The 27,518-nt window shown below is 40.0% G+C and overlaps 1 protein-coding gene across 3 annotated transcripts in view; it reads left to right on the top strand.

The window, feature by feature from the left end:
- ZNF277 (zinc finger protein 277) overlaps positions 1-9,979 on the top strand; it is a 110,450-nt gene extending 100,471 nt beyond the window's left edge. For all 3 annotated transcript variants that reach the window (XM_077775072.1, XM_077775073.1, XM_077775074.1), the window contains exons 8-12: positions 3,478-3,545; positions 4,719-4,815; positions 6,515-6,557; positions 7,510-7,684; positions 9,411-9,979. In XM_077775072.1, the coding sequence (XP_077631198.1) occupies positions 3,478-3,545; positions 4,719-4,815; positions 6,515-6,557; positions 7,510-7,684; positions 9,411-9,597 (570 nt within the window). In that variant the 3' untranslated portion in view covers positions 9,598-9,979. The remainder of the gene's footprint in view (positions 1-3,477; positions 3,546-4,718; positions 4,816-6,514; positions 6,558-7,509; positions 7,685-9,410) is intronic.
- The last annotated feature ends 17,539 nt before the right edge of the window (positions 9,980-27,518 follow it).

Below are 27,518 nucleotides of genomic sequence, written 5' to 3'. Positions count from 1 at the left end.
TTCTTCCTTAGGTGAGATAATTTCCATGTTTAATAATTCATATCAGTTTTTGAATAATAACAGACTTGTAAATACATAAAAAGTCCCTATGCATAGTCTGGATTACCTACTACGGTTCCTTTCTTTGTTTTCTCACAAACAAAAGGGCTCAGTAGCTGGGAGAGGGATGGTCAAGGGGACAATTTCACAGGCAGTTTCACGTTCAGATTTCCCTGCCTCAGAGGGAAATGAACTGTGTACATCATCACTGAGTCTTCAGCTCCCTGTTCCTAAGGTACTCATGTTTCAAGCTGTAAATTTTCCTAAAGGAAACTGATTTTGCTGTGGTTTTATCATTTTTTGATTTCTTTTTTTATTCTTAAAATATACAAAGCCATATGTAACAAAAGTAGGCTCTTAACCTGTTTTTCATAGTTTTGGTATAGTTCTCTCTACTGAAATTTTTAACATTTAAAACACTTCTTTCTCTGAATGTGATGGGTTTTTTGTGTAAGTACATAGAAGTTTGTGTGTGTTAGAGCAGTGGGGGTGCTGGGTGAAGGGGATTTTTTTTTTATGTTTTTCTTGTCCACCCTCTCATTGATCATAAACCATCTGATGCAAGAGGCTGAGGGGGTGTTCTGAACATCTTTACTGACATGCCTTCCAAACTTTGTTTTTCTGGAATTCTTTGCTTTCCTAACATGATTCATTAGCAGTCACAGCATCTTAATTAGAGAGTTCTGTGCTTTGTTTTATTTTTTTTTTCTTCTTTTTGGGTCTTATTACTATAATAAACCATATATATTTGACTGTACAGAGCAGAGCATTCTAGGAAAGTCTGGGCCAGTATCACGTGCAAATCACTTGTTTCCTAATACACTAATGAACACAAAGTTCCATTTTCCTCTCAAGTGGTAAACAGCTCTCTATTGCCTTGAAAAATCCCTTATGTGTTATACCAAATACTGAGAAAGTTGCAAAATAATGCTTTGAGTTTGGAAGTTTGATACTAAAAGATATTTTATGTCCCTTTGGCCAAAACATTTATTGATCAACATTTGCCCATATCACTGAAAATGGAAATAGATGGCCCTTCCTTGAGTAATATCTTGCAGCAATGACCTTAAAGTACAAGTCCAGAGAGACCAAGTAATCCATGAAAGATTTAATTCATCACCAAAAATTCCAGCTAACAAAGATCCTGTTGGCAGTTTTGAGGCCATTCTTGGTGTCCATAATGAGGTTCAGACATTTCATGACAACTCTGGGAAATACATTATAGAGTCCAAATTAACTATCTAATGACATTATGGTAAATCTCTGCATGTCTGAGTTTATGCATCATTTAGCTGATAGATAATGACAGCTTCAAAACCTCCCATTAAGTTGATGAATGATAGGTTTTCTTTTTTCTCTAAATCATAATGGACCTTGTAGTTCTTTGTTTTTGTTAAATGAATACCTTTTTTGAGAAAAAAATATTCATAACTGTGAGTAAATTTTGGTTATTTTTTTCCAAAAGAGGAATATCTAGCAAGGATGTCTGTATTTGTAGCAGGTCAGGTTGAGCTTGACTATACCCATAGTTTAGCTGCTTAAAAAGGCGTCCATTATTGTTCCTACACCCCTCTTTAATGTACTGTCTACTTTTGCATGGCATAATATATAAATTGAATGGAGAGAGAGGAAAAGACAAGAGAGAGGACCAAATGACCCAAGAATAGAAAAGAGAAATGGTTGGCCCAAAAGAAATCATTTCTGCTTAGCACTTACTCCATAAAGTTTGGCTGAAACTGTGACTCAATTTGCCAGACATAGACCTCAATGAGTAGAACTTCTCCATGAACCGTGAGAGATAAAAGGGAATTCAGTAGATACTTGAGTGCTTACTATTGCCTGGTACCACATATTCTTTGTTTTATTGCACTTCGCAGACAGGCAGTTTTTACATATTGAAAATTTGTGGCAACCTTGTTTTGAGCAAGTATATCAGCACCTTTTTTTCAATGGTATTTGCTCACTCATGTCTCGGGGTCACATTTTGGTAATTCTCACAATACTTAAGTAAGGTATGTACATTGTTTAGACAAAATGCTTGCACACATAAAATACTACCATATAATATAAACATAACTTTTATATGCACTGGGAAACCAAAACGTCCATTTGACTTGCCTGTCATGATGGTCTGGAACCAAACCTACAATATCTCTGAGGTTTGCCTATGCATTAACTAACTTATTTAATCACCTTACAAAAATCTATAGAGATAGGATCTAAATTGGCATTGAATTGTTCGATTTTTTAGCTATAATTTAATTTTAAAACTACTTTCTAGTATTTACTGTATCCTTGGCTCTGGAAATGTAACAGTGAACAAAATCTGTGTCCTCATGGGCATTCTAGTGGGGAAAACGAATAGCAAACAAGAAAACCAATAGATAACACATCAGATAGTGATCAGTGCTTTAAAGAAAATAAAAAACCTCTTAAGGGAATAAAAAGTAACCTGGAGGAGGGGTGTAGTTTTAACAGAGTAGTCAGAAAAAGAGATGGCAACATTCAAGCAGATGCCAGCATGAGCCCTGCAGCTATGTGAGAGAGCAGTGTTGAGGCAGAGGATGCAACACATACAAGAGCTGGGTGGAGGTGAGCCTGCTGTGTCCAAGCGGTAGCAAAGAAGCTGACCTGTCCGGAGCTAGCTGAGCCAGAGCAGAAGTGGTGGGACATGAGGGATGGAGAAGAAGCCGGGGCAGAAGATCTTACAAGCCATGGCAAGGCCTCTGAATTCTGTTCTAAATGTGGTAAGAAGCCATGGGAGGGTTTATACAACCAGGGAAGTGTCCTTTAGAAAGATCACTGTGCCGCTGTTTGAAAAATCGACTGTAGGGAACCTCAAGGAGAAACAATCCAGCTAGGATAGCGTCTCAGAGTCCCCCATCATGAGATACTTTTGGTTTTCTAAACCAAAAATCCAAGGTTAAGAAATGCTGGTTTACATTTAAGAGAAAGGAATTTGGTTGAAAGAATACTGCTGCTTCTCCAAAAAGAAAAACTTCGAAAGCATTTTAGGATACATCCTTCCTTGCCACTGAAATAACTGAATAAATCCTACTTGTATTTATTTAAGGCCGTTGAGTATGCGTTTCTGTGGGGGTTTTTTAATGAAGTTTTTTTTTTTTGAAGTTCTGTGTCTGTGTTTTCTCGCTCCTTTCTCCTCTTCACCCCACTTCCTCCAGCTCTCTAATCCCTCTGTTCTTCCCACAAAGGAACTTGGAAAATCGTGNAAAGCATTTTAGGATACATCCTTCCTTGCCACTGAAATAACTGAATAAATCCTACTTGTATTTATTTAAGGCCATTGAGTATGCGTTTCTGTGGGGGTTTTTTAATGAAGTTTTTTTTTTTGAAGTTCTGTGTCTGTGTTTTCTCGCTCCTTTCTCCTCTTCACCCCACTTCCTCCAGCTCTCTAATCCCTCTGTTCTTCCCACAAAGGAACTTGGAAAATCGTGGGAGGAAGTTCAGTTGGAAGATGATCGGGAGTTGCTAGACCATCAGGAAGAGTAAGACTTGTTACTGCTGCTAATTAATTGTAGTTGTTTTAAGAGTAGGAAAACATTTCTTCAGTTGGTTTAAAATGATCATTCTGAAGAGAGAATAGAAATAAAGAAGACTTTCTTTTCAAGCCATGCATCCTTCCTTGTAATAGTGCAAAAATTGAATTCAAAGTAACTTTGGCATAAAAATCATTAAGGCAACTGTTACTCCAACTAATTAGTGTTTTGCCATTAAAACTCTTATTTGGACACACAGGTAAAATATAGCGCAGAGAAAAATACATTCCATTGGTGTTTTGCTCACTTGGTTGGTGCCCAGACCTTGAAGTGATATGATCTTTGAATTCTTCATGCTGTTTGCCATTAGAGTAGAGAATATAATGGAATTGAAGTTAATCTTATTTCACACTCATCCCATCAACTCGCTGAAAACATAAAACATTCACAGCTTCTTTCCTTGGAATTACCAACTTGAGATGTGTGCTTTTCAACCTAAAAGGATTCCGTTATTCATCCGTTTTTCCTGCAAAGCTGTTTGGCCTCTTTTCTCTCCTGGGATTTCAATTTTCCAGACTTAGGAATGACCAGAAATTGGCAGTATCTCCAAAAATAAATGCAGGGGCTCGTGGTCAGGCAGGAATGGTAATATGGGTCCCGTATGATTTTTAACTTCTTTGTTGACCACCAGATTTAACATGTGTCCCATTTAAAATGATCAGTATTTCTCACATGAAGGGTGTATGATTTGCCTTTTTAAAATACACCATTTGTCATGCAGAGACACACTCCTGGCATCACACCTCACAGCATGTGTGCTTAGTGGTTGTGGCTAATGAGAGAGCATCGCATCTCTGATATGCCTCCTTTGCAAATTAAACCTAGTTGTCTCGGAAAGACATTATCTTGATTCCATAGCGAAATATCTGCTCAGAAGAGAAGCAGATACAAGAAAATGGAGCAGCACCTGTTCGCTATTTATATTAATTTCATGGCGCTGCTTTGACTATGAAAAGCTGTATCAAAAAGTCATAATATGATGTGACAATCTTTACAAAAATGTCACAGTTGAAAGAGATTGGCAGGGTTTCCCAGGGAGGAGAAAGTAATACCAAATGACTATGTAGTACCCCCTCTTAATGAGGGGAATCTCCGTATTGACTATATTCTTTTTTAACCCAGTGACTGGTCTGACTGGGAAGAACGCCCTGACTCTGCTGTCTGCCTCTTTTGTGAAAAGCAAGCAGAAACGATTGAGAAATTATGTGTCCACATGGAGGTAAGATACTTTTATTCATCTGAATTTTTGTTTCCTTCTGGCGGGGAAGCTCATAGCAGTCCTATCAGCTTATATGTTTAATTTCTGTCATCCTATTGCTAAAAATGCTACAAGCGAAACAAAAGATCAAGGAGAACCAGAAGTCAGGACAGTTTAGTCCAGGGCACTGGACCTGTGTGAATGGCCAGAGTGGGAGGTCACAGACCCTTCATGCTGTCCTTCCTCTAAGATGTTTCCAGGTAGTTCTCATTTAGAATGTGAGACCTGCATCCATGATTAACAGTGCTCAAGATATAGACAGGTCCTAAGTCATCTTCCGTTGCTTCCTGTGCTAGTGAATAAGGAGAGCAGGAGGGGAAAAGTTGGGGGGAAATGGGGAGCATTGAAGCAGAGAGAGTGCAGGGCATGCTTGTGCAGCTCCTTTAGTTACAAGGATTTGGAGGGAAGAAATTTGAGGGCATTTCCAGCCCGTGTGCTTTTTTCTGGATGCCACTTTTATGTTATAATTAAGCTTGAAGGTAGTAATTCTAAACCTTTCACCGCAGGGTATCTGAGAGACGACACACTCCTAACACCTCTGATCCCGAGCTGCACAGTGGGGATGGAGAGGGGGCAATCTAATGATTCATGGCAGCATCACAACTTGGGGGTAGAGGGCTGATTCTAATAGAAAAATATTGCCAGATGATTCTCACATGCCCTCCCTACCCTACCCCCAGCCATCTCTGCCAACAGTGACGCAGACTGTCCTGTTACACCCACCTTCCCCCCACTCTCATTCAGACATACTGCTCTTAGTTCCATAAATTAAGAACTTAGAAGGTATTCGAAAGGCCACAAGCATTTACTTTATGAAAGCAGAGTCATTTTCTCTGAAACAGGCTGCTAATAGTATTGTGTATATAGTTTCTGGTATTTAAAATTAATTCATAATATCCTAAAATCTTTGAATTGAAAGAAGTCTTAGTCCCCCCCACCCTGTGTAGGAATCCCCTTTGCAACATCCTTGACCCATGTCCTCGGCCTCTGCTCAGTCACTTTCAGTGATAAAGGCGTGGAATTCCTAATTATCCTGCCACTGATGTGAAACTAAATGCCTTCATAGGGAGTTAGATGGTCTTTATTCTCTGTAAGCTTTTAAGTTCAAACATTTACCCAGATGGACGATTGCAGGAGTGGAACAGAATAAAATAAGTCTGCATTGTAAAAATCAAAAGAAATGTAATTTGTGGGAAGATGTGAGTGAAGAGAAATTTGCATTAAGCAGTGTACTTGACAGCATAAAATGAAAAGCAGATTTGTAAAATTACGTATCTGCTTGTGTAGCAAAGGATCTAGATCCATAATTCGAGTCCAGGCACACAGTATAGTGAGTAGGGCCACATCTTACTAGAGACTGGGGACACTTTTGTCAGACTGCAGAATGCATACATAGTAAATTGTGAAAACTGTAGATACAAACTGTGAATAATTAAAATGTTTCAGCTGATTGGCATGACTTGTTTGGACTGTGCTTTAAAAAGTAGTTGGATGCGGGGAGGGAAACAGTTACATGTCGACTACTTCAGAAGCAGAAGATGATGAACTGAGACTGAGTTTCAACAGTGTTCAAACTCCTATGAATAAGCTGTCTGTTTATAACTTCAGCCTGAAAGATTAAATAATTTATATGCTCACAGATATTCATTCCTTTTTTTAGGAAGCACACGAGTTTGATCTCCTCAAAATAAAGTCAGAACTCGGTGAGTTTGACTCAGAAGCTGTTTTCCATGATGCTGCATTTCTGTCCACTGTTCTGTAAACGATGCCTGCGTTCAGTCGTCGTGATTGGGGAATGCGCAGCCAAAACGTGTCTCCACAGATGGCCTCAGCAGGACTGCCTGAAGCAGTGCTTCACAGCCATTGTGAACTGTAACATTCAAATACGGTTTTCGGTTTCATATGGTCTTTCTTCTTTCCTACATATGTGAATGTGCTTCGAATAAAATACAAGTTAATGGTTAGTATCTTTCATAAAGTGGAAGGTGCTAATGGGAGGACCATGGATGTTGCCATCGGAGTTCAGATTCCAGCTCCAGCATTTAATGGCCGTGTGACATAAGGCCTCAGGTCAACAGAATGTTACAGGGAGGGGATAATGTATATAAAACACCTACTGTTACTTTTTGACAGTGTAGCTAGATTATTTGTCATAGACAGATGTACCCAATTGCAGCATACTCAGTATCACTGTGATAGAAAGATTAGGGGCATAAAGATGTAAATTACTGACTTGCTAATGGATCAAAGACTAGGAAGTTTACCTCCCGCACCTCAGCTCACTTGACTACTCTCCTAGACTCTGGAAGGCGTTACCTCATTTTGCTGTTCTTATAGATGTTTATATATGTCAAATCCTGCCTCTACCACTTACTAGCTGCAAACTTGGACAGTTTCCTAAAATATAATGTGGATATGGTAGTACTACCTATGTGGTGGGGTTTTTCAAGAATTAAATGTATTAATTAATACATGGAAAATTATCACAGTAGTGCTTAGCACACAAGCCCTTTGTAAGTATTGGCTGTTGTTTGATATCTATTATTATGCTTTTCATTATACTGCCTCTTCAGGTTGGTTACTAAAGGGAAGTGGCTCTTTTGCAAAAATGGGTCTAACCAGTTATCTCGTGATTCTATAAACTGTCATTTTCAGGATTGAATTTCTACCAGCAAGTAAAATTGGTCAATTTCATTCGAAGGCAAATTCACCAATGTAGATGTTATGGTTGCCATGTGAAATTCAAGTCCAAAGCAGAGTTAAGGACTCACATGGAGGAAACTAAACATACATCACTGCTTCCTGAAAGAAAGATATGGGATCAACCAGAGTGAGTACTTCTTTGCTTAATATCCTTAATATCCTATGTTTTCAGTACTTCTTTGCTCCATATCCTTTATTTGTTCCTTTGTTCAGTTAAATAAAAGAGAAACATGTTTATTGTAAAAAGTAAAAATTTTCAAAAAAAAAAAAAAAACATTTTTAAGAGGCGCCTGGATGGCTCAGTCGGTTAAGTGTCTGATTTCAGGTCAGGTCATGATCTTGCAGTCTGTGAGTGTGAGCCCCACGTCAAGCTCTGGGCTGACAACTCAGAGCCTGGAGCCTGCCTCGGATTCTGTGTCTCCCTCTCTCTCTGCCCCTCCCCTGTTTGCGCTCTGTCTCTCTTTCAAACATAAACATTTTTAAAAAATTTTAAGCCTTATTTTTAAAGTAATTCCCCTTTTATAAGTGTAACCAACTATTTCAGATTTTATGGTATGAAGATAGATTAATGTAGATATAGAAGTATCAGTTTTTTAAATTATGTTAATGGAATACTGTAGCATTTTTCTATATCTAATATACATTATTGCATCATTTTTAAGGGTTGCCAAATGCCCCATTCACTAGATCTACCCTAATTTGTTAGATAGTGAGATTATTTATTGCATTTTGTTCTTATAAATAGTAATACAATGACTATCCATATGCCTGCATTTTTATACACTGATCTGATTTTTCATTTAGATAATCTCCTAGAAATAAAATTACTGTGTCGAAGAGCACGCAACTATTAGGGCTTTTGGTATATACTTTGCATCTCAGCCCTTTATAAATGTTAAGCACTTGGCCCACAGATGCACCTCTGTAGCTGGTGTCAGACTGCCAGGTCTGCCTCCTGGCAGGTGTCAGACTGCCTTTGCCAGTTCAGCCTCCTGGGCTGGTTCTCATATCAGTCTGGACAACCTCAGCTGAGGGAACCTCTGAGAGGTTATAAGGTCTAGCTGCCTGGAGCTTCCTTTCAAGGAATGTTAAATCAACACACTCCCTCCCCCACCCCCACCCCAGAGCACTATTAAAAAAGCTCTAGATTTTCCTCTTTAGAAAATCCCAGATTTGCAGAAGATAAAGTCAGTCCTGGATTGACCTGAGACCCTGCTCCTATAATTCTTGTTAAATAAGTTGAAATCTTTAGAGATACTCCAGAACTAAGTCCTAAGTGTGTCCAGAAAAGGAACTAGCATCAAAGACTTAAAATTCTGTAGATGTTTTTGATTTTCGATCACCTAGAATGAAGGAACCAGTAATGATTAGATTGGGAAGAACACACAGAAACACACACTCAAGGGAAACAGTGTTTTCATCAGATATATGAAGGATCCGTGTATAAAAGAATAACCGTACTTGAGTTTTGTTAATGTCTTGGATGGAACTGGGACTTAGAGTGAAAATGAAAGGGATGTCATATTTAGCTTCATCCGTGGAGATATCTCCAATAACTAGATCTGCCCGGTGCTAGAGTAAGCGACCGTTGCAGGTAGTGGGTTTCTGTGGGAATAGGAAGCGCAGGCCGAAGGGGCAGCTAGCAAGGATTCTAGCAAGAATGATGGCATCCAGTAAAGGTCAGAGTAAAAGTAATTCACAAGTTATTTCCCCATACCATCTTTGCAAAATGCTCTTGAAACTATTAGCAAGGAAACCTGGCAGTCTTAGAGTAATGTGTACGCTCATTTGCCTAGAAACTTCTCTGGATAATTTATAGTTTGTTTAGTCAACATGTCTTTGGTTGTTTTCAGGTATTATTTTCCAACCTATGAAAACGATATTCTACTATGTACACTGTCCGACAGTGAAAGTGACCTGACAGCTCAGGAGCAAAATGGGAATATCACCATCATCAGTGAAGATACGTCTAAGCTGCATGCTTTGAAACAAAGCAGTATTTTGAACCAGTTGCTACTACATGAGGGCTTGAAAAACTAGAAGAGGGGCGCCTGGGTGGCTTCAGTTGGTTAAGCAGCCTCTGGCTCAGATCACTGTCTCACTGTTCGTGAGTTCGAGCCCCACATCAGGCTCTGTGCTGACAGCTCAGAGCCTAGAGTCTGCTTTGGATTCTGTCTTCCTTTCTCTCTGACCCTTCTCCATTCATGCTCTGTTTCTCTCTGTCTCAATAATAAATAAAACATTTTAAAAAATAGAAAAACTAGAAGATAATGCCACAGAGGCAACTTTTCTTGTTTTTCTCTTATGAGACAGACTCAGAAAAATTGTTTAAATTTGAACATCAGCAAAGGATTAGTCAGTTCTTGGTGAAATAAAGTTGTAAATAAGTACTTTTCAAAAAATAAAGTGAGGACTTTTTGTATTTGGCTATAACGTTTTACTGTGTAATCATTGTAAATGATCTCATTTCATTAGACTCAATTGTCTGTAATGAGGAGGTCATGGGGGAGGGCCTGGTTGGCTCAATTGGTAGAGCATGTGACTCTTAATCTCAGGGTCATGATTTTGAACCCCGTGTTGGGTGTAGGGATTACTTAAAAAAATTTTTTTAATAAGGAAGACATGCAAATCACAAAGAAATGAAGTGTTCAGTTTATAAAGTTAGTTTCAGCCACTAATTTACATTTCCTCCCCAACAGGCTTTCTTCAACAAGTCACAAAATTTGACAAATGTTTGATTTCTGTACTACAGTGGGTTAGCTGTATATGTAGTGACCAAAACAGGAGCCACATAAGAAAGGAAAAAGGGTCAGAGACCTGGATAATGCACAACGGGAAACTATTTCAGAAGAGTCCAGATCTGACTATATTATCATTACTGCTTTCTGCCTAGAGTAACCAAACTCCCTAGAAATGGACAGCAAACCAAATAACTTCTTGTCTTCTACCATGTGTATATCACTGACAGATCAATACCATTTTTAGAAAACAAACACAATACCATTACGGCATCTAACAACGTTAACAGTAACTTAATATCGTACATTTTCAATTGTCCCTAGTCTCAAAAATGTCCCTTTACAGTATTATCAGTTATAGGGCAAATATCGTATGCCTCCTGATTGGAGGCACTGAGGAGGACAGAACATCATGCTTGAGGATTTCTCCCAAAAATGCTTAATGTAAATATAACAAGGAAACGTTAATCAAACCCAAGTTGAGGGACAGTCTACAAAATAACTGGCCTTTATTCTTCAAAAGTCAAGGTCATGAAAAACAAATACTGAAATTTTTACAGCATGTAAATTTACAAATTTACAGCATGTAATCCTGGATTAGATTCTGAACCAAGAAAAAAATATATATGTTCTTTTGCTATAAAAGCTACAGTGGCACAAATGGCACAGTTTTAATAAGATCTATAGTAAATGTTAATTGATGTTATCTCCAGACTTTGGTCACTGTACTGTGGTTATGTATGAGAATGTCCTTGTCTTTAGATAATACACAGTGAAACTTGGGGGTAAAGAAGCATTTTGTTTGCAGCTACTCTCAAAAGCTGACTGTGGACACGTGGAGAGAAAATGCTAAAGTAAATGTAGTGAATTGTTAACATTCGGGGAATTTAGGAGAAGCAGTTCTTTGTACTGTGACAACTGTCAACTTTTCTGTAAAACACCTGTACAGTTGATTTGTTTAAATCAGGCCCCAGGTGAGACCCATACATTGCATCTGGTTGGTGTGGTTCTTAAGGATCTTGTAATCTCTACAGTTCATGCTCCCTTTGTTTCAAAATGCTACTTTTTTTGTTATAGAAAATGAGCCATTTGACTCCCTTTCTGAATTTGGATGATCGTATGCTCTTTGTGTCATTTAATAATTTCCTCTGTCACCCATTTTTCCCGCAGACTGGTCGATTTAAGAAGTTCCAGTCAATTTGTGCTCAAAATTATTTTTTTTCAAGAATAATTTATATGAAGTACTGTCCCTGTTGCTTCACACCAGGCAAATAATATCCATGTATCAGTTTTAGAGATGTTAGAACTGACAGTGCACTCAGGTGTTCTCAGTTACTACATTCTTAGAAAGTTCCCCATCAGTTTTTTATCTAACCAGTTTAGTATTCATTGGTAATTGTTACCTATGATTTTTTTGTAGTGGCTGAAAAATGAGGAATTTCTAATTCTATCATTTCTTTTACAGTGAGTTCTTTACACAGCATGTGTGCTATAGATCACTGGAGTTTGAAGTTCTAGTTTTCAGTTGTTAGTACTGGCCTGTGTGGGCAGTGCCCAAAGACTGATCTTGAAGTAAGATAGCCTGTCCAGAGTCTCAAGACTAATCTCCCACCATATGATCCAAAATTGACTGGATTTGTAACTTAATGTAGGCTCTGACCACGACTTTAGATTTCCAAAGCCTCCAGCTTTGCAAGACACCCACACAAGGCTTTTATTAAAAACCGAGCAAAGAAATGGAAGCCCTTATTATAATGGAAAATGTATAAAGACAAAATTGATTTAAATTGGGTTTATGTTTATTACTTTGAGAGAAAGAGAGTGAGTGAGTAGGTCAGATGCAGCGAGAAGGAGAAAGAATCCCAAGCAAGCCCCACACTGTAAGCACAGAGCACTACACAGGGTTCGAACCCATGAACCATGAGATCATCACCTGAGCCAAAACCAAGAATCAGATGCTTAACAGACTGAGCAACCAGACACCCATGATTTAAATTGTTTCAAAATCAAAGATTAAGAAGGTAGGTAGTCCTGTGCCCAGAACCTTATGTCTCTAGAATCAGATTTGTTCAGGAAATCAAGGAATGTCTAGAGTGTTTCTAGAATAGGTTTTAATCTTAGGAGCAATGTAAGAATAAGAACAAAATTAAGAATAATTAATCATGTGAAGGAGAAAGCTCTTTTGGAGTTAAAGTTGAAATCTTAGAAAACAGATCAGATGGATATATAAGGAAAAATGAAATTGAAGGACAGATAAAAGGGAAAAGATGATGTACTTAGGTTTAATTCATGTAAGAGGTTATTTTTAAAATAACTAAGATGTTTTGGAGGGTTGTTTTTTTTTAGCTCAGAAATAATAACTTGGCCCCAAAAAAATCAAACAAGAATAGAAGCAAAATCTCAGCCAACTGTGCCTTTCTCAGAGGGAGCAAGAATATAGACCACTGTTGGCAAAGTACTCTCTTAGAGCTACACAGAGACTTTTTGGCAAGAACCATTGGGAACTCTTCTTAAACACTAATGCCAAGTGTTAGCCTGAAATGTTGGACAGTTCGAAAGGAAAGGATCAGATGGAAGTAAACTATTCAAGGGAATATTGAATGGGTTTCCAGATGTCACTAAAATTGTCAATAGGGAGACCAGTGCTCCCAAGGCCCAGAGGGAACACACCTGACAAATTTTGAGAATTAAGACTCTAAATGAAGCCAACCAGAAAGATGAAACGTATCAGAGAGCTAGCTGGTCAGGACAGTGATAAATAGAATCTGAGCCTGGATTGGCTGTTAGCCTAATGAGAAAATACATGCTGATTATCTAACTCAGAAAGGTGAGAGTGAGTGACCAAGGTTTTTTTGAACAATGGTTGCTTTTGGCAAACCAGAACCTAGTGATTTATCTCTCAAAACAGAAGATCCCATTAAACAAAATCTAGAACAGAATGTCAGATTAAGTACATGTCCAGGCCAGAAATGAAAGAAAGTTACAAGAAGAAGAAAGAAAAGGAGGCATCAGATTCTACAAATATTAGGCCTATATTAGGGAAGGAGTATTAAGGAAGAAAAGTAATTGTCTAAAGAGGTAAGTTATATTGTGACAAACCCAGCTGTTCCTACCTTGAATTGTATAGAGGGGAAATCAAGCGCTAGGACATACCCGCTACTGCTGACAAAGGCAGAGTGGAGGGAGATAGTCTCAAGGCCTGGACCACTCAAAAGCAAGGGATGCTGGAGTGCTGAGGAGGGCTCAGTAGCAGTATCTGTCCTCACCAGAGCAGTTAGTCTGGTAGTCCAGTTGCCCCAGAATTCATTCTCCCTTTCTTAATAAGTTTATTTGGGTATAAAGACGACATTCCCTAGCCTCTCTTGCAGCTCAGGATACTTGTGTGTCTACATTGTGGTAAATGAGATGTAAACAGAAAAGTCCACTGTGACGGCTTCTAATAGTCTCTTAAAATGTGAGACACAGCACCCTCTGCTTTCCTTTCATCCCTTCTGTCCCTTTTGCTATAGTTGTCTGCGTACGGGACTGGGAGGTCAAATCATGCGTGGAGGGCAACAGTGTCAAAGGAATCAGAATCCCTGACTCTGGAGGCCACACCAGCCCTGGAACACTGACCTAGACAGTTATGTGAGGAAAATAAGTGTCTACCTTCCCACTGTTATTTGGGGTGTGGGGGGGTCATTGACAGTTGAATCTAGAGCTTCAGCTGCAGAAATGTCCATAGCAGCTTTAGTTCATGAATCTGCTGAGGATTGTTTTCCAGTTGAAACAAGGGAGTGAAGAGGAAACCACCCTTACAAGCCAGGCTTTCCGGGCATGTCATTCCACAACAAGGAACCAACATCAGGAGCCAGTGTGAAAACCATGTGGTCCTTTAGAGCCCATGTCCCATGGATCAAGTGCAAGATTTTGGAGACGAAGGGCTCAAAAGGGAAATGAAAAGTTAAAAGGTTTTTGAGGTGCAAGACGGGAAAGAAAGACCTCTCAAAGCAGACTCTTGATAGGGCTTGCCATCACTGCACATTTCTAAACTTTGCAAGAATGCAAATATCACAGGGAGGAAAAATTCTCTGCCCTCTTAGGGTTCTCCAGCTGGTTCTGCAAAATAACGAAACAGATTAATATAAGAAAAAACTTTAAAAATTACTTGATATTAAAAGTTTTACACCTTGGGGGGGGTCGGCTCCTAGAAAGAAGAGAAAAACCCCAAAGAAAGCTAAGCTTGGGTGCTCTTGTACCATTTGAACAAAAGAGAATTAAGAGAAGTGTCAAGACAAATGAAAAAGACTTTGAGCTTCTAGCGGCAGAATATTATAGGAAGGCAAATATATGGAAAGTTAATGGTAGGTAAGGGGTACTTAAGGTTTGCTTGTGTAGACTCAAGGTGCCGTCTCATCTCTAGTGATAAAGTTGTTATTCCCTTCCTGGTCTGGAAACTGGAGAATGATAGGGGGAGAGAGGAGATACCTTCATAAGGGGAATTTACGATCTTGTTTTCAGATAGGATGCCGCAGAGAGCTCATCCTGTGCTTGCTTTTTCTCATTTGCCTTCAGCTCAAAATAATCCTTATGCCAGCGTGGCAAATATTGGGATGGCATATTACAATCTCCTACGGTCACCTGTGTCAACCTAAGAGAAATACTAGTTGATTCTTCCCACAGGAATGGCTAAGCATGTTGCCAGTTCTAACTTTTTGGGGGAGATTCCTCCAAATTGAGTTTAAGTTAACAGATCAAGGACTTTAGCATCTGGCTGAAGCTGAAATCATGATCACCGAGTCTCTGTCATGCAAAGTGTAGAGTTCTGTTCTGGGAGCACATTTTGTCTTGATAATTGAAGATCTTGGTATTGATTTGTTTCCTTTTGCTTAGTTATGTTGGTGGTAAGTGTTTTGATTCATACTCTTTTAAAAACGGGGCATACGGAGTGCCTGGGTGGCTCAGTCAGTTAAGCGTCCATCTTGAGCTTAGGTCATGATCTCCCAGCTCATGAGTTCAAGCCCCATCTCGGGCTCTGTGCTAACAGCTCAGAACCTGGAGCCTGCTTTGGATTGTGTGTCTCCTTCTTTCTCTACCCCTCCTCAGCTCATGCCCTCTCTCTCTGTCTCTCAAAAATAAACATTAAAAAAAAATTTTTAATAAAATAGGGGCATCTGGGTGGCTCAGTCAGTTAAGTGTCTGACTTTGGCTCAGCTCATGATCTCATGGTTCATGGGTTCAAGTCCCGCATCAGGCTCTGTGCTGACTGCCAGCTCAGAACCTGGAGTCTAATTCAGATTCTGTGTCTCCCTCTCTCTCTGACCCTCCACTGCTCACACTTTCTCTCTCTCTCTCAGAAAATAAAATAAAATAAAATAAAATAAAATAAACATTAAAAAAATAAAAATAAAGGAAAAAGTGAGGCATGGGATGCCTGGGTGGCTCAGTCGGTTAAACTTCCAACTTCGGCTCAGGTCATGATCTCTGTCTGTGAGTTTGAGCCCCACGTCAGGCTCTGTACTGACAGCTCAGAGCCTGAAGCCTCCTTCAGATTCTGTGTCTCCCCCTCTCTCTGCCCCTCCCATGCTCATGCTCTGTCTCTCTCTGTCTCTCAACATTGAATAAAAAGGAAAAAAAAAAAAAACTTTAAAAAGTAAGGCACACCTGAAACTTGGTGTATAATTTAACTTTAGAGATTCTGAAAAAAGCCATACTGTGATTCTAGTGGGACCTTGTCCAGGTTGCTGAATGAACCACAATGCTATCCAGGGCATGAAGAACCCCTCTAGTTCAGAATGAGCAGAATCAGAATCCTCAGAAGGATGAGTCTTTAACTCAAGCATGCAAGATAATCTAGTCTTTGAACTTATTCTCCATGGGAAATTCACAATGGTAGAGGAATTACGTTTAAATTGGGAGGCATCAATATTTTACTGAAATTTTGTTGCTGAAGTATCTTTACATTGTCATATAATCTCTTTTCAGAACCTCAGATAGACTGTCCAAACAACATGCTTAGACATAATTAGGGCAGCAAAATGAAATGGGGAACTTTCAGCTGGGGTTCAGCATGACACTGGAATTTGGTCAATGAATGGCCTTCTGAGGGCAATAGCTATGCTCTTCAGCCATTCAGATGGGGAAAGTGGGGCGATGTGCTTGTGGTGGGAGCAGCACTGTCAGGATAGATTGCTGATCTCCTGCCAAGGAGATGGTCATACTCTTGGTTGGCCTTGAGCTTAATGGTTAAGCCCAATGGGCTAGGGAGGGAAACAAACACCCTGAGAATGTTGGAAAGAGGGGAACCTTTTTCCCTAGCATGTTGTTACCATGAGAAAAGGAACCCATTTCAATAACTTCCTTGGTTTCTTTCTTCCCCCTGTCACTGCTGTGAGGGAGGAGAATGCATTTTCTGCCTGGAGCAGGAACTAGGCACCTATGACTCAGCCTCTTCCTCCTCCTTTTCTCTCTGGGATCTGCCTGTCTTCAGAGAGAACACATCCTGTTCTGTCCTCCATCAGGCAAACTTTAGAGCTGCAGGCTCTGCCTGTGAAGTTGGAGGCCTACAGTCACCCAACACTATCTGTGGCTGTCAGGATAAATCCGCCTAAATTTGAGGTCAGGGCCCATTGTTAGGACCCACAACTGTAAACCATGCTCTCCAACAGCATCTTTATTAGTATTAAAGGCAGTATTTAATCTCTGCATGACTCATTTATCAGCCAACCCCTCTCAAAGGTACAGTCTCTCAGGGGATGGAGGTATAGTCAGGATTACTAGGAAACTACCTCTTGGAGAATTACTGATAAATATTCTTTGGTCCTAGCAGACAGCAGGCAAAATAGACTTAGTTCCAATCCGGGACTGAGGCTATGCGAGAAAGCCAGAAAATTCTAGGTTGTCATTAGTGAGCTAGTTGCATGTATACTTTTTGAAAGACCATTAGAACTAGGAGCTTAGGTTGAGTTCCACCAAAAACAGACCTTAAGATAAACAACTTGAGTGCAGATCATTTATTTGAGAGGCAAACCCCAGGAAATATCAGTTTAGGAAGTAAAAAATGAAATGGAAAGAACACACAAGTGTGCGAAAGTTGCTGCTATGGGAACTGGCGCTCACCCTCACTGAGGATGTCTGGCAGGATACACAGAACACTTAGAGCCGCCCTCCAGCCACTGCCACCACCAAAGGGCAAAAAAATCTGGGCTATTTATCCACCAACTCCCGTTGGTCACAGATCTAGGACTGCTCCGAGGGCAGAAATTCTCTGGCACTTCTGGCCTGCCTTGTACCCTCGTCTAGTGCCCCCCACAAAGACTGAGGAAACTGAAATGCAAAAAGGCACCCACAGTACCTGCTACAACTATAGATGGTGCATGACCTCATAAGAAACATTTTATGTAGAACTGAGCCGACCTCACAACTTTTCCCTTGTTGTCTGACCTGACCCTCAAAACAATGTTATGAGCTATCTAGTCAGGCATTTTTATCCTCTTAAAGGGTAAAGAAATGATGAGAAAACTGAGAAACAGAGAGATGGGGATTTGTCCAAAAGAAAAAAGCTCCACCAAGTATTTTGTATTTTAATGACAAAATAATATGTGGGAATTTAAAATGAGACAAAGCCAAGTCATGAACTTTTTAAAAAAATTATTTACTTACTGATTTTTTTTAATTTGCCTCCAAGTTAGTTAGCATATAGTGCAATAATGATTTCAGGAGTCGATTCCAGTGATTCATTCCCCATGTATAACACCCAGTGCTTATCCCAACAAATGTCTTCCTTAATGCTCCTTGCCCATTTAGCCCATCCGGTCATCCAGAACCCCTCCAGCAACCCTCAGTTTGTTCTCTGTGTTTAAGAGTCTCTTATATTTTGTCCCCCTCCTTATTTTTAGAATATTTTTACTTCCCTTCCCTTATGTGTCCTGGACTTTTTTAATGAATGGAGGAAGAGCAATTCTTTTTGGAAGGACTGACTCCAACTTGAATCAGAACAAGAATGGATTCTTTAAAATGTAAGTGCTTTCCTGAATTGATATGCAGAAATTAACACACCAGTCTACTTCCATCAAGGGTGTCAAACGGCAGCTATTGTTTGCTTGGTCTGCAAAAATAGCCATCCTACATCCGTGAAGTTTAATTAAACTATTTCAATAAGCTTTAGATGATGGATAGCTGGAGGATTAAACCAGGAGCTGCAGTTGAACTTTTATGCCTTATAATTGATACTTTGAAAAGCTAAAGCATGTTCAGTTCCTGATGATAGTAATTTGCAAGATTGAATGACATTGCAAGCATATTAATTCAAACTGAAAACATTCAGCCAAGTTAATATTAATTTCACACTGCTCTAAGATTCAAGTGAAGCTGAGTTCTCTTAGGCTATAAAATTAGGCTCTAGAAAACAGTTTTTTTGAAGATGATCCCTAGTCAGTTTACTTGGATACTGGGTTAGCAGCAAAACAATCTAACAAAATCATAGGTTGTGATTTCGGTGTTTTCATCATTTGGAAAACAAAAGCAAGTGAATATGTTGTGGTAAATTGTAAAAACTAAACAAAAAAATTAAAGGAGGAAGAGAAAGTGAAAGACCTCACCCCCAAAAAAACCAAAAATTCTTAATCTCTTTCTCTCACAAAAGACAACCCACTCCAACAGCCTCCATCATCACCTACAAAGATAACAAAGTCTGACATTCGAGCTCCCTTAGAGTCTGACCAAAACTACCTCCTCCATCATCCAATCCACCAGGAGGTCCAGTCAGTTCTATCCCCCAAATGTCTCTCAGTCTGTACCACCACCACCTCTGGACTGACCCACTGCAATAGTCTCTTCGTTAGCCTCCGTCCTTCCTTGCTGTCCTCCTCATAGCAGTGAGAGTGATCTTTAACAATCCTTCCATGGTATAATGATTCTTGGGCTTCCTTACCCAGCACACACTTCCCCTTTCTTTCCTTCCTAATTGTTTCCAAATTATTTGGTGGGGTTGGTGGGGAACCTCTCCACCCTCACTAAGTAGCAGCATGCCATCTNGCTTCCTTACCCAGCACACACTTCCCCTTTCTTTCCTTCCTAATTGTTTCCAAATTATTTGGTGGGGTTGGTGGGGGAACCTCTCAACCCTCACTAAGCAGCAGCATGCCATCCGGGATTGACTCCAGCCCTCGCTCCAAGAAGGAGGTAGCCTGGCTGGAGTAGGAACTTCACTTCAGAGATTGAGTTGTGAAAAGAGGCACTCACTGTGACTGGTTCAGGCTGATCCAGAGTGAAAGTGAGGGATTCTGTTAAATGGCTAACAGAAGATAGACTCCCCCTCTCCTTGAAAGAAAGAAAGAGAAAGAGAAAGAGAGAGAGAGAGAGAGAGAGAGAGAGAGAGAGAAAGAAAGAAAGAAAGAAAGAAAGAAAGAAAGAAAGAAAGAAAGAAAGAAAGAAAGAAAGAAAGAAAGAAAGAAAGAAAGAAAGAAAGAAAGAAAGAAGGAAGTACTCTGGTTGCTACCAAAACCATCTTGCCATCTTGGGAAAAACTAGCCCAAAGACTCTCAAAGAAGAGGAAAGACCAGACGAAACCAGAGCCCTCACCTCAAGGCAGTCTTCCTCTGGACTTTTTGGTTACTCAAGCCAACAAATTCCCTTTATTGCTTAAACCTTTTAAGTGGAATTTTCTATTATGTACAGTGAAAGTGTCTGAGCTAATCCACATGGCTTTCCGTTGAACGTGGAATCAAGTATAAATTTCTTACGTGATCTCCACAGCCCTCACGATCTGGCCGCAGCCACACCTCCAAACTCATCCCTTGCTGTTCTCCTGCGTGCCTGCTACTCTTCAGGCAACCACGCCTCCTTGAACGGACCACACTTTTTCCCACCTCCCTCTTATCACACACACTCTTCTCTGTGTCTATATATTCTTGCCCAGGCTCTTTACATTAATGTCTTCTTATCATCCAGGCCTCAGTCTCACCATCTCCACATGCTGGCCCATTCCACTTAGTAGGCCTACACTCACTTGGTTGCTGCCAGTGCACTTTCAAATTCAGCAATCCCATAAGAAAAGAACTGGGGGAAGGCCAGACTGTGAGTTGGAAAGAGTCTTGGTACCACACGCAAATATGCTTTTGGTGTCTCCCTGCTCTTGCCTCTGAGAACATTATACACTAAATATGTGGGGACACCACATTTTTCTGGGATTAAGATGGAAAACTATATCCATAAGAATGCCAAGAGGCTGCTCTCCCTGAGGCAAAAGCTGGACTGCGCTTTGCTGCCGGATGTGTGGGATCTAGAAGACCATGTGCTGGAAGCTGGTGCAGTGGTACATGGGGAGCGTCAGAGGGATTGCAGGGCTCAGAGAGCGGGCAGGCTCCTCAGCACCAGAGGGAGGGTGAAGAGGATTTGGAGGATATTTTTATGGACAACAACACATGGTTGTCATCCCTAAAAATGTTCCTGGGAAACAGCCCCTAGACTGGAGGAAAAGGAAAATGGAGACTTACTGTTTGATGGTTACAGATTTTCTGTCTAGATAATGAAAAGTTTCTGGAAATAGATAGTGGTGATGGTCGCACAAAATTGTGAATTTAATTGATGCCACTGAATTATATACTTTAAAATATTCAAAATGGCCAATTTTACGTTATGTACATTTTACCACAATAAAGAGAGATTAGGGGCACCTGGGAGGCATAGTCGGTTAAGCATCTGACTTTGGCTCAGGTCATAATCTCATGGTTTGTGGGTTCGAGCCCCATGTCAGGTTCTGTGCTGACAGCTAGCTCAGAGCCTGGATTCTGCTTCACACTCTGTGTCTCCCTCTCTCTCCGCCCCTCTCCAGCTCACACTCTTACTCTCTCTCTCACTCTCTCTCTCTCAAAAATAAATAAACATTAACAATCTTTTAAGAAGATTAAAAAAATGAAGCTTGTAATGGGCAAAGGACCTGAACATTTTTCTAAAGATGATACACAACAGCTCAATAGGCACATGAAAAGATGCTCAACATTACCAGTCATTAGGAAAGTGCAAATTAAAACCGCAATGAGATATCACCTCATAATTCCTACATATTGCCTGTCAGAATAGCCATCATCAAAAAAAAAAAAAAAAGTATGGGGATGAGCACTGAGTGTTATGTGGAAACTAATTTGACAATAAACTATTTGTATAAAAAAAAAAGTAAGACAACAAATGCTGGTATAGATGTGGAGAAAAGGGAAGCCTTATGCACTGTTGAGACTGTAAACTCATATAACTACTATGGAATACAGTATGGAGGTTCCTTAAAAAATTAAAGAAAAGGACACCTGACTGGCTCAGTCAGTAGAGCATGTGACTCTTGATCTCAGGGCTGTAGGTTTGAGCCAATGTTGAGTTTATAGATTACTTAAAAATAAAATATTTAAAAAAAATTAAAATAGGGCCCATATGACACAGCAATTCCACTTCTAGGAATATATCCAAAGGAAATGAAAACACTAACTTGAAAATATATCTGTATCACCATGTTCATGGCAGCATTATTTATAGTAGCAAAGACATGGAAACAACCTAGGTGTCCATCAGTGAATGGATGAATCAAGAAATTGCAGGATAGATAGACAGTTACACACACACACACACACACACACACGAATATCATTAAGCTATAAGCACATGGAAGGAACTCTTACTATTTGCAACAACATGGTTGGATCTTGAAGACATTATGCTAAGTAGATTCAGTCAGAGAAAGAAAGATAAAGATTATATGGCCTTCCTTCTAGGTGGAATCTAAAATGAACAAAGTCAGAAAAAGATATCAGACTTGTGATTACAAGAGGCACAATGTTAAATTGGAGGAGAGTGGGGAAGAGGTAAAAACATCTAGTTACAAAACAAGTACTAGAGATGTAATGTATGAAATGATAACGATAGTTAGCATTTGCTGTATGATACATAGGAAGTTGTTAAGAGTTCTCACCACAAGGAGAATTTTTCTGTTTTCTTTTTATTCTATGAAATTATGGATGCTAATTGAACCTATTGTGGTAAACACTTTACAATATATGTAAATCAAACCATCATGCTACATGCATTAAATTATACAGTGATGTATGTCAATTGTTTCTCAATAAAACTTGGAAAAACACTTAAGAAATAAACTGGCTGTGGAAAGGAGGAACTGGAGTAGGCCAAGCAAACCAAGAAGAAAGCTAGAACATCAATCTGATCAGGAGCTGATGAGGACTTCAATGAGGGCAACAAAAATCAGGAAAAATTTGGAAGTAGAATGGTTGAGACCAAATGCATATTATTTTGGACCTGTTGAGTTTGAGGCATGTGGTGGACCCTGCCTATCTCCCTCCTATGGGATTGAGACCCTCATTCCCCCAGCAGACCTGGGTATAGATTGATAATGGGCCACAGCTGCATCCCTTTCTGGGCATTGCCCTTGGCCAGATGGAGCTTCACTGGGCAGGGTGTCATGGAAACTTGAAAAGAAATGATTACCAGAAGGAGAGAGTGATGGGCAGAGAATGCAACCTGAGAGTTTCTGTTGGGTTTGGCAACAGAGAGTCTTTGGTGACTTTGGTAGGAGTTTATTCTGAGGGACAAAGTCTGGATTGCAGGGAGATGGAGGCCCCATGGAAGGCAATGAGGAGGAGCTAGACCTGAGTCTTGAAGGAATGGTATGGACTACACCACTGGAAGATGACCTACCAGGCAGGGAAAATGGTGTGAGCCAGGGAACCCAGTCTGGGGAAGTCACCCAGCTTAAATGGAAATCAGGGGAAATCAGGTGGTTGGAAAATAAGTAATGCCCAGACATAGCTGCCTGAATGGTAGGGTATGGAGTTTGAGCAGAATCAGCCAAGCTGTCTCCACACATGTGTCCTAGTTCCATAGGGTTTGGGAAGCTGCCTGCTAGTAGGAACTGGGCGTTCTTTCCCCAGAGTGTGGCCCTGACCATTTGCACCAGGTGGATGATATTTGGACCACAGTCCCTTGGACTCCATGTTTATGAATGGAGACATAATACATTTTCTGTAATGAGTTCTGTTAAGCCAGTTTAATTCCTTGATCAGTTTCCTATTCTGACTTAGGAATTTGTCTCTAATACTTTCTACTTTTATTTTACTTAAATTATTTTTAAAGAATTTAATTCTGTTTTGTCTAAATTGTACAGGAAGAGTTTAATACATCCATCAGATTATATCCATTATAACTTCTACCATTGTAATTTTTCTTTGTGACCATTGTTTTTGTCAAATCCAATTTCCCTAGACAAATATTTGCAGATCTAAATTTTACCAAGACAATTTGATCTCTTTTAGTCCCTAACAAATTGTAGTGTGGAATTTCAACCATTATCAGTTCTTTTTTGAGGCAATTATTCCTTCTAACAAAATTCATTATGACTAAGAAAAATAAGTTCTTGATAAAAACATGTTGTCAAGGCTTCTGGAGCTGAATCTGTGTACTTTTTGGATGTGCCAGAAGCACTCAGAGCTCAAGACAACCTTGTGGTAGCCCAGTTACAAATAGAGAAACACAATCTTCAGGGTGAAATTTAGGGTCTCCTTTAACCAATGACATTCTTCTTTATTCTTCTTTTTTTTAAGTTTATTTCTTTATTTTGAGAGAGTGTGTGTACACGAGTGGGGGAGGGGCAGAGAGAGAGAGAGGGAGAGAGAGAATCCCAAACAAGCTCTGCACCGTCAGCACGGAGCCCAACACAGAGCTCAATCCCACAAACCCGGATATCATGACCTGAGCCAAAATCAAGAGTCTGAAGCTTAAGTGGCTGAGTCATGCAGGCGCCCTAATCAATGACATTCTGAGGCACTAATGAAAAAATCTTTTTTGCCTCTTCAAGTCCCTACCTTACAATCAATGAATGGTTTCCGCTCTGGAGAGAATCTGGCTTGTTAATGTATAAGATAATTTTCATCTTTGCATACTATTCTTTTCCTCAGAAAGTGACGTCATGGTTATTTTAAATCTCTCTTGAAACCAGTTGGTGGTGTTTGTGAGGAAAAGACTCAAAAAAGGTGATTTTAGGGGCGCCTAAGTGGCTCAGTTGGTTAAGTGTCCAATTTTGGCTCAGGTCATGATCTCATAGTTCCTGGGTTCGAGCCCCGTGTCTGACCCTCCCCTGTTCACATTCTCTCTCTCTCTCTCTCAGAAATAAATAAAACATTTAAAAATTTAAAAAAAAATTTTTAATGTGATTTTACTAAAGAAGAGGACAGGACCCGTGGGCAGAAAGATGGTGCACCAGGATTGTGAGGAGTGACTGGTTATATACTTTTAAGTGAATGGTGGTTAGGGATAGTGTAAGTCTCTAAGGAATTTGAAAGCAATGCTTTAAGGATCTTCGGGGCTAGCTGCTGTTAAGATAAGTTTACTTTTCGTCTTTAATAAGACAAAAACATTAATGCACTAAGGCAGCCACGAGTTCCTTGAAGAAGGTCACACTGCATATTTCAGATCTATCAGTGGGCTGCAAGCTGTAAAGAGATTTCATTTAAGCTGCACTACTTTTGCCTTTGTTTTCCTCATCACCAGTGACAGTGTTAATCATGTTTTATAAATGCGTTGGTTGGTGAAGTTTTTTCTTTCAATAGTATTTCATTACCTCAGCCATTGAAATTACCTGGGTTGTTATCAAAACAAACTCTCACTGGAGTGCATTCAATAAAGCAGACTTATGATTAGGCTGAACCCTGTAAAATTCCTTTACTTCTAGCATTTGGAACCTAGAGAAATGGCACATTCATGTGGGTGAAGCTAAGATGATTGGTTTTATTTATTTTTATTTTTTTATGTTTGTTATTGAGACAGAGATAAACGGAGCATGAGTCAGGGAGGAGCAGAGAGAGAGGGAGACACAGAATACGAAGCAGCCTCCAGGCTCCGAGCTGTCAGCATAGAGCCCGATGCAGGCTGGAACCCACAAACCGTGAGATCATGACCTGAGCCAAAGTCAGACGCTTAACCAACTGAGCCACCCAGGTGCCCCAAGATGATTGGTTTTAAAAGTTAAAGTCGGGGACAAACATTACCTGACAGTACACAGCACACCAAGATGAAGACTATCTTCATGCTAGGGTAGAATAACAAATCCTCAGGTCTTGGCAGGAGATCTGACATCAAAGCCTCAAGAGTCCCTCAGGTCCATATTTAATATGAGGGAGGTGGGCAAGGCAGAGACTGCAGTGCTCAGAGGCACACCTGTGCCCCGTCCCCACAAGGGGCTCGCTGTTTGGGGCCAGCCACCTTCCCTAAGCAGCCCCTGCCAATGACATCATGGCAAATGCAGGCCCCAGTGGCCACATTGGTTGTTTTCAAAAGAAGTCTGTATTTTTATGTGAAATTTCCTGATTTATAATTCCTGTCTGAGGGCTAGTTCCTGTTTATGACTCTTGATACCAATGGCTCGATAAAAATAGGGTAACAAATTTGTATTGCGTGGACTATAGACCAGTGTTCTTACAAGAGGGGAAGAGGGCATGCCTTCAGGGAATATTTTAAATGTTTTATTTGTGCATATTTATGGTACACATAGTACATTGGAACAACAGTATCTGCATATTACATTATAAAGAGTAATTTATAAAGAACAAATGCAATTTGGAGAAAGAATGAGAATACTGAGAAAACAGCTTTTCAGCATCCTACAGATAAAGGTGTAGAAGCAAAAAAGTTCAGAGAAGCCCTGATGGAGACTGTACATCAACATGTCATGGTGCCACAGTTCTCAAACTTGGATGGACATAAAAATCGGGTTTCGGGGATGCCTTGGTGGCTCAGTAAGTTAAGCATCAGACTCTTGATTTCGGCTCAGGTCATGATCTCACAGTTTGTGGGATCAAGCCCCAATTCAGGCTCTGTGCTGACAGCATGAGCCTGCTTGGGATTCTTTCTCTCTCCCTCTGTCTCTGTCCCTCACCCACTCATTCTCTCTCTCTCTCTCTCTCTCTCTCTCACACACACACACACACACACACAATAAATAAACATTTAAAACAAAATCTGGTTTCAGATACCTATTTCTAGACCTCACACACCATGGTTTCCAATGCACTAGGTCTAGGATGGGAATAAGAAATCTGCCTTTCTAACAAGTACCCTAAGTGGCATTGGGTCAAAAACCCATGAACCAGACTTAAACACAGACATATTGTTAGGAGTAGAGACTCTTGAATCAAAAGGTCTTGGGTTCAACTCTTCATTTTGACATTTATCAGCCATGGCACTTGAAGAAAGTTAACTTTAACATTTCAAAGTCGCAAATTCCTCATTTATAATATGGGAGTAATACAAATGGCTACCTAATAAGTTTGTAAGACACTACTCAGCACATAGGAAACATAAAATAAATATTAGCTATTTTGTTATGACTGATTTCCTCTTAAACTCTGTAGGAAGGATCTGAAGTGTTTTTAGGGCAAGGTGTGCCATCACCCTGTTTCTCTCATCGTTTGGTTTATAAAGAGCCTTTGTCTGCGCAGGACTCCTCCCTTTTATCACGACCTCCTTTGTCTGTTCTTTCTCAAATTCTTTTCATCTTCAAAGCTGCCCTTGATGTTCTTTTTTAACTTGACTTCATCTACATAAAAACATTCACAGACATGGGCGCTCATCGTACTAATCTCTCTACTTGTGAATATGTTTGAAATTTTCCTATAGAAAAGGGTCTTTTAAAGTCTTTGTTCACATGAACGGCTCTAAACGTTACCCTCCCTAAGGATTGCTCTGATATCGCATGAAATTTACATACACCTGGGCGGTGAATTTAAGGCACCATCTCTTGAACTCCTACCACATGTGAGTCACTGGAGAGCTGCTAGTGACACGTGTATGTACAAGGTCATGACTGTGGCAAGGCATCCTCTGTGAAGAACATCAACAGTCCCGTAGCACGTACAGTGTCAGTCAGAGCTGTCAGAGCAGGTGTTTCCAAGCAACCTGCCATCTCGCTGCTGGGATGATCCAGTCGGCTGGGTCCTGTCCTGGGTTCTGGGCCCACTCCCCAACTCCAACCAAAGCCCCCCACGGACAAAAGCAGATGATCCTAGGAACAGGGTAAAAATAATTTAGCTAGATGAACATTCATTATTACTACTAGAAAATTATCCAAAGCACATGCCCTAATTTCCAAAACTTGGTGCCAACATCTTTATAAAAAGGTACTATATTGGGAAGTATAACTTAAAAATTACAATAAAGTTTAAAAAATAAGTACCAGCAATTGCTTTTCTA

This window comes from Crocuta crocuta, unplaced genomic scaffold (genome assembly GCF_008692635.1).
Source record: "Crocuta crocuta isolate KB4526 unplaced genomic scaffold, BGI_CrCroc_1.0 scaffold47, whole genome shotgun sequence".
In the NCBI taxonomy this organism is placed as follows: Eukaryota; Metazoa; Chordata; class Mammalia; order Carnivora; family Hyaenidae; genus Crocuta; species Crocuta crocuta.
The sequence above is the reverse complement of the archived record's forward strand: the minus strand, read 5'-3'. Positions and strand labels throughout refer to the sequence as shown.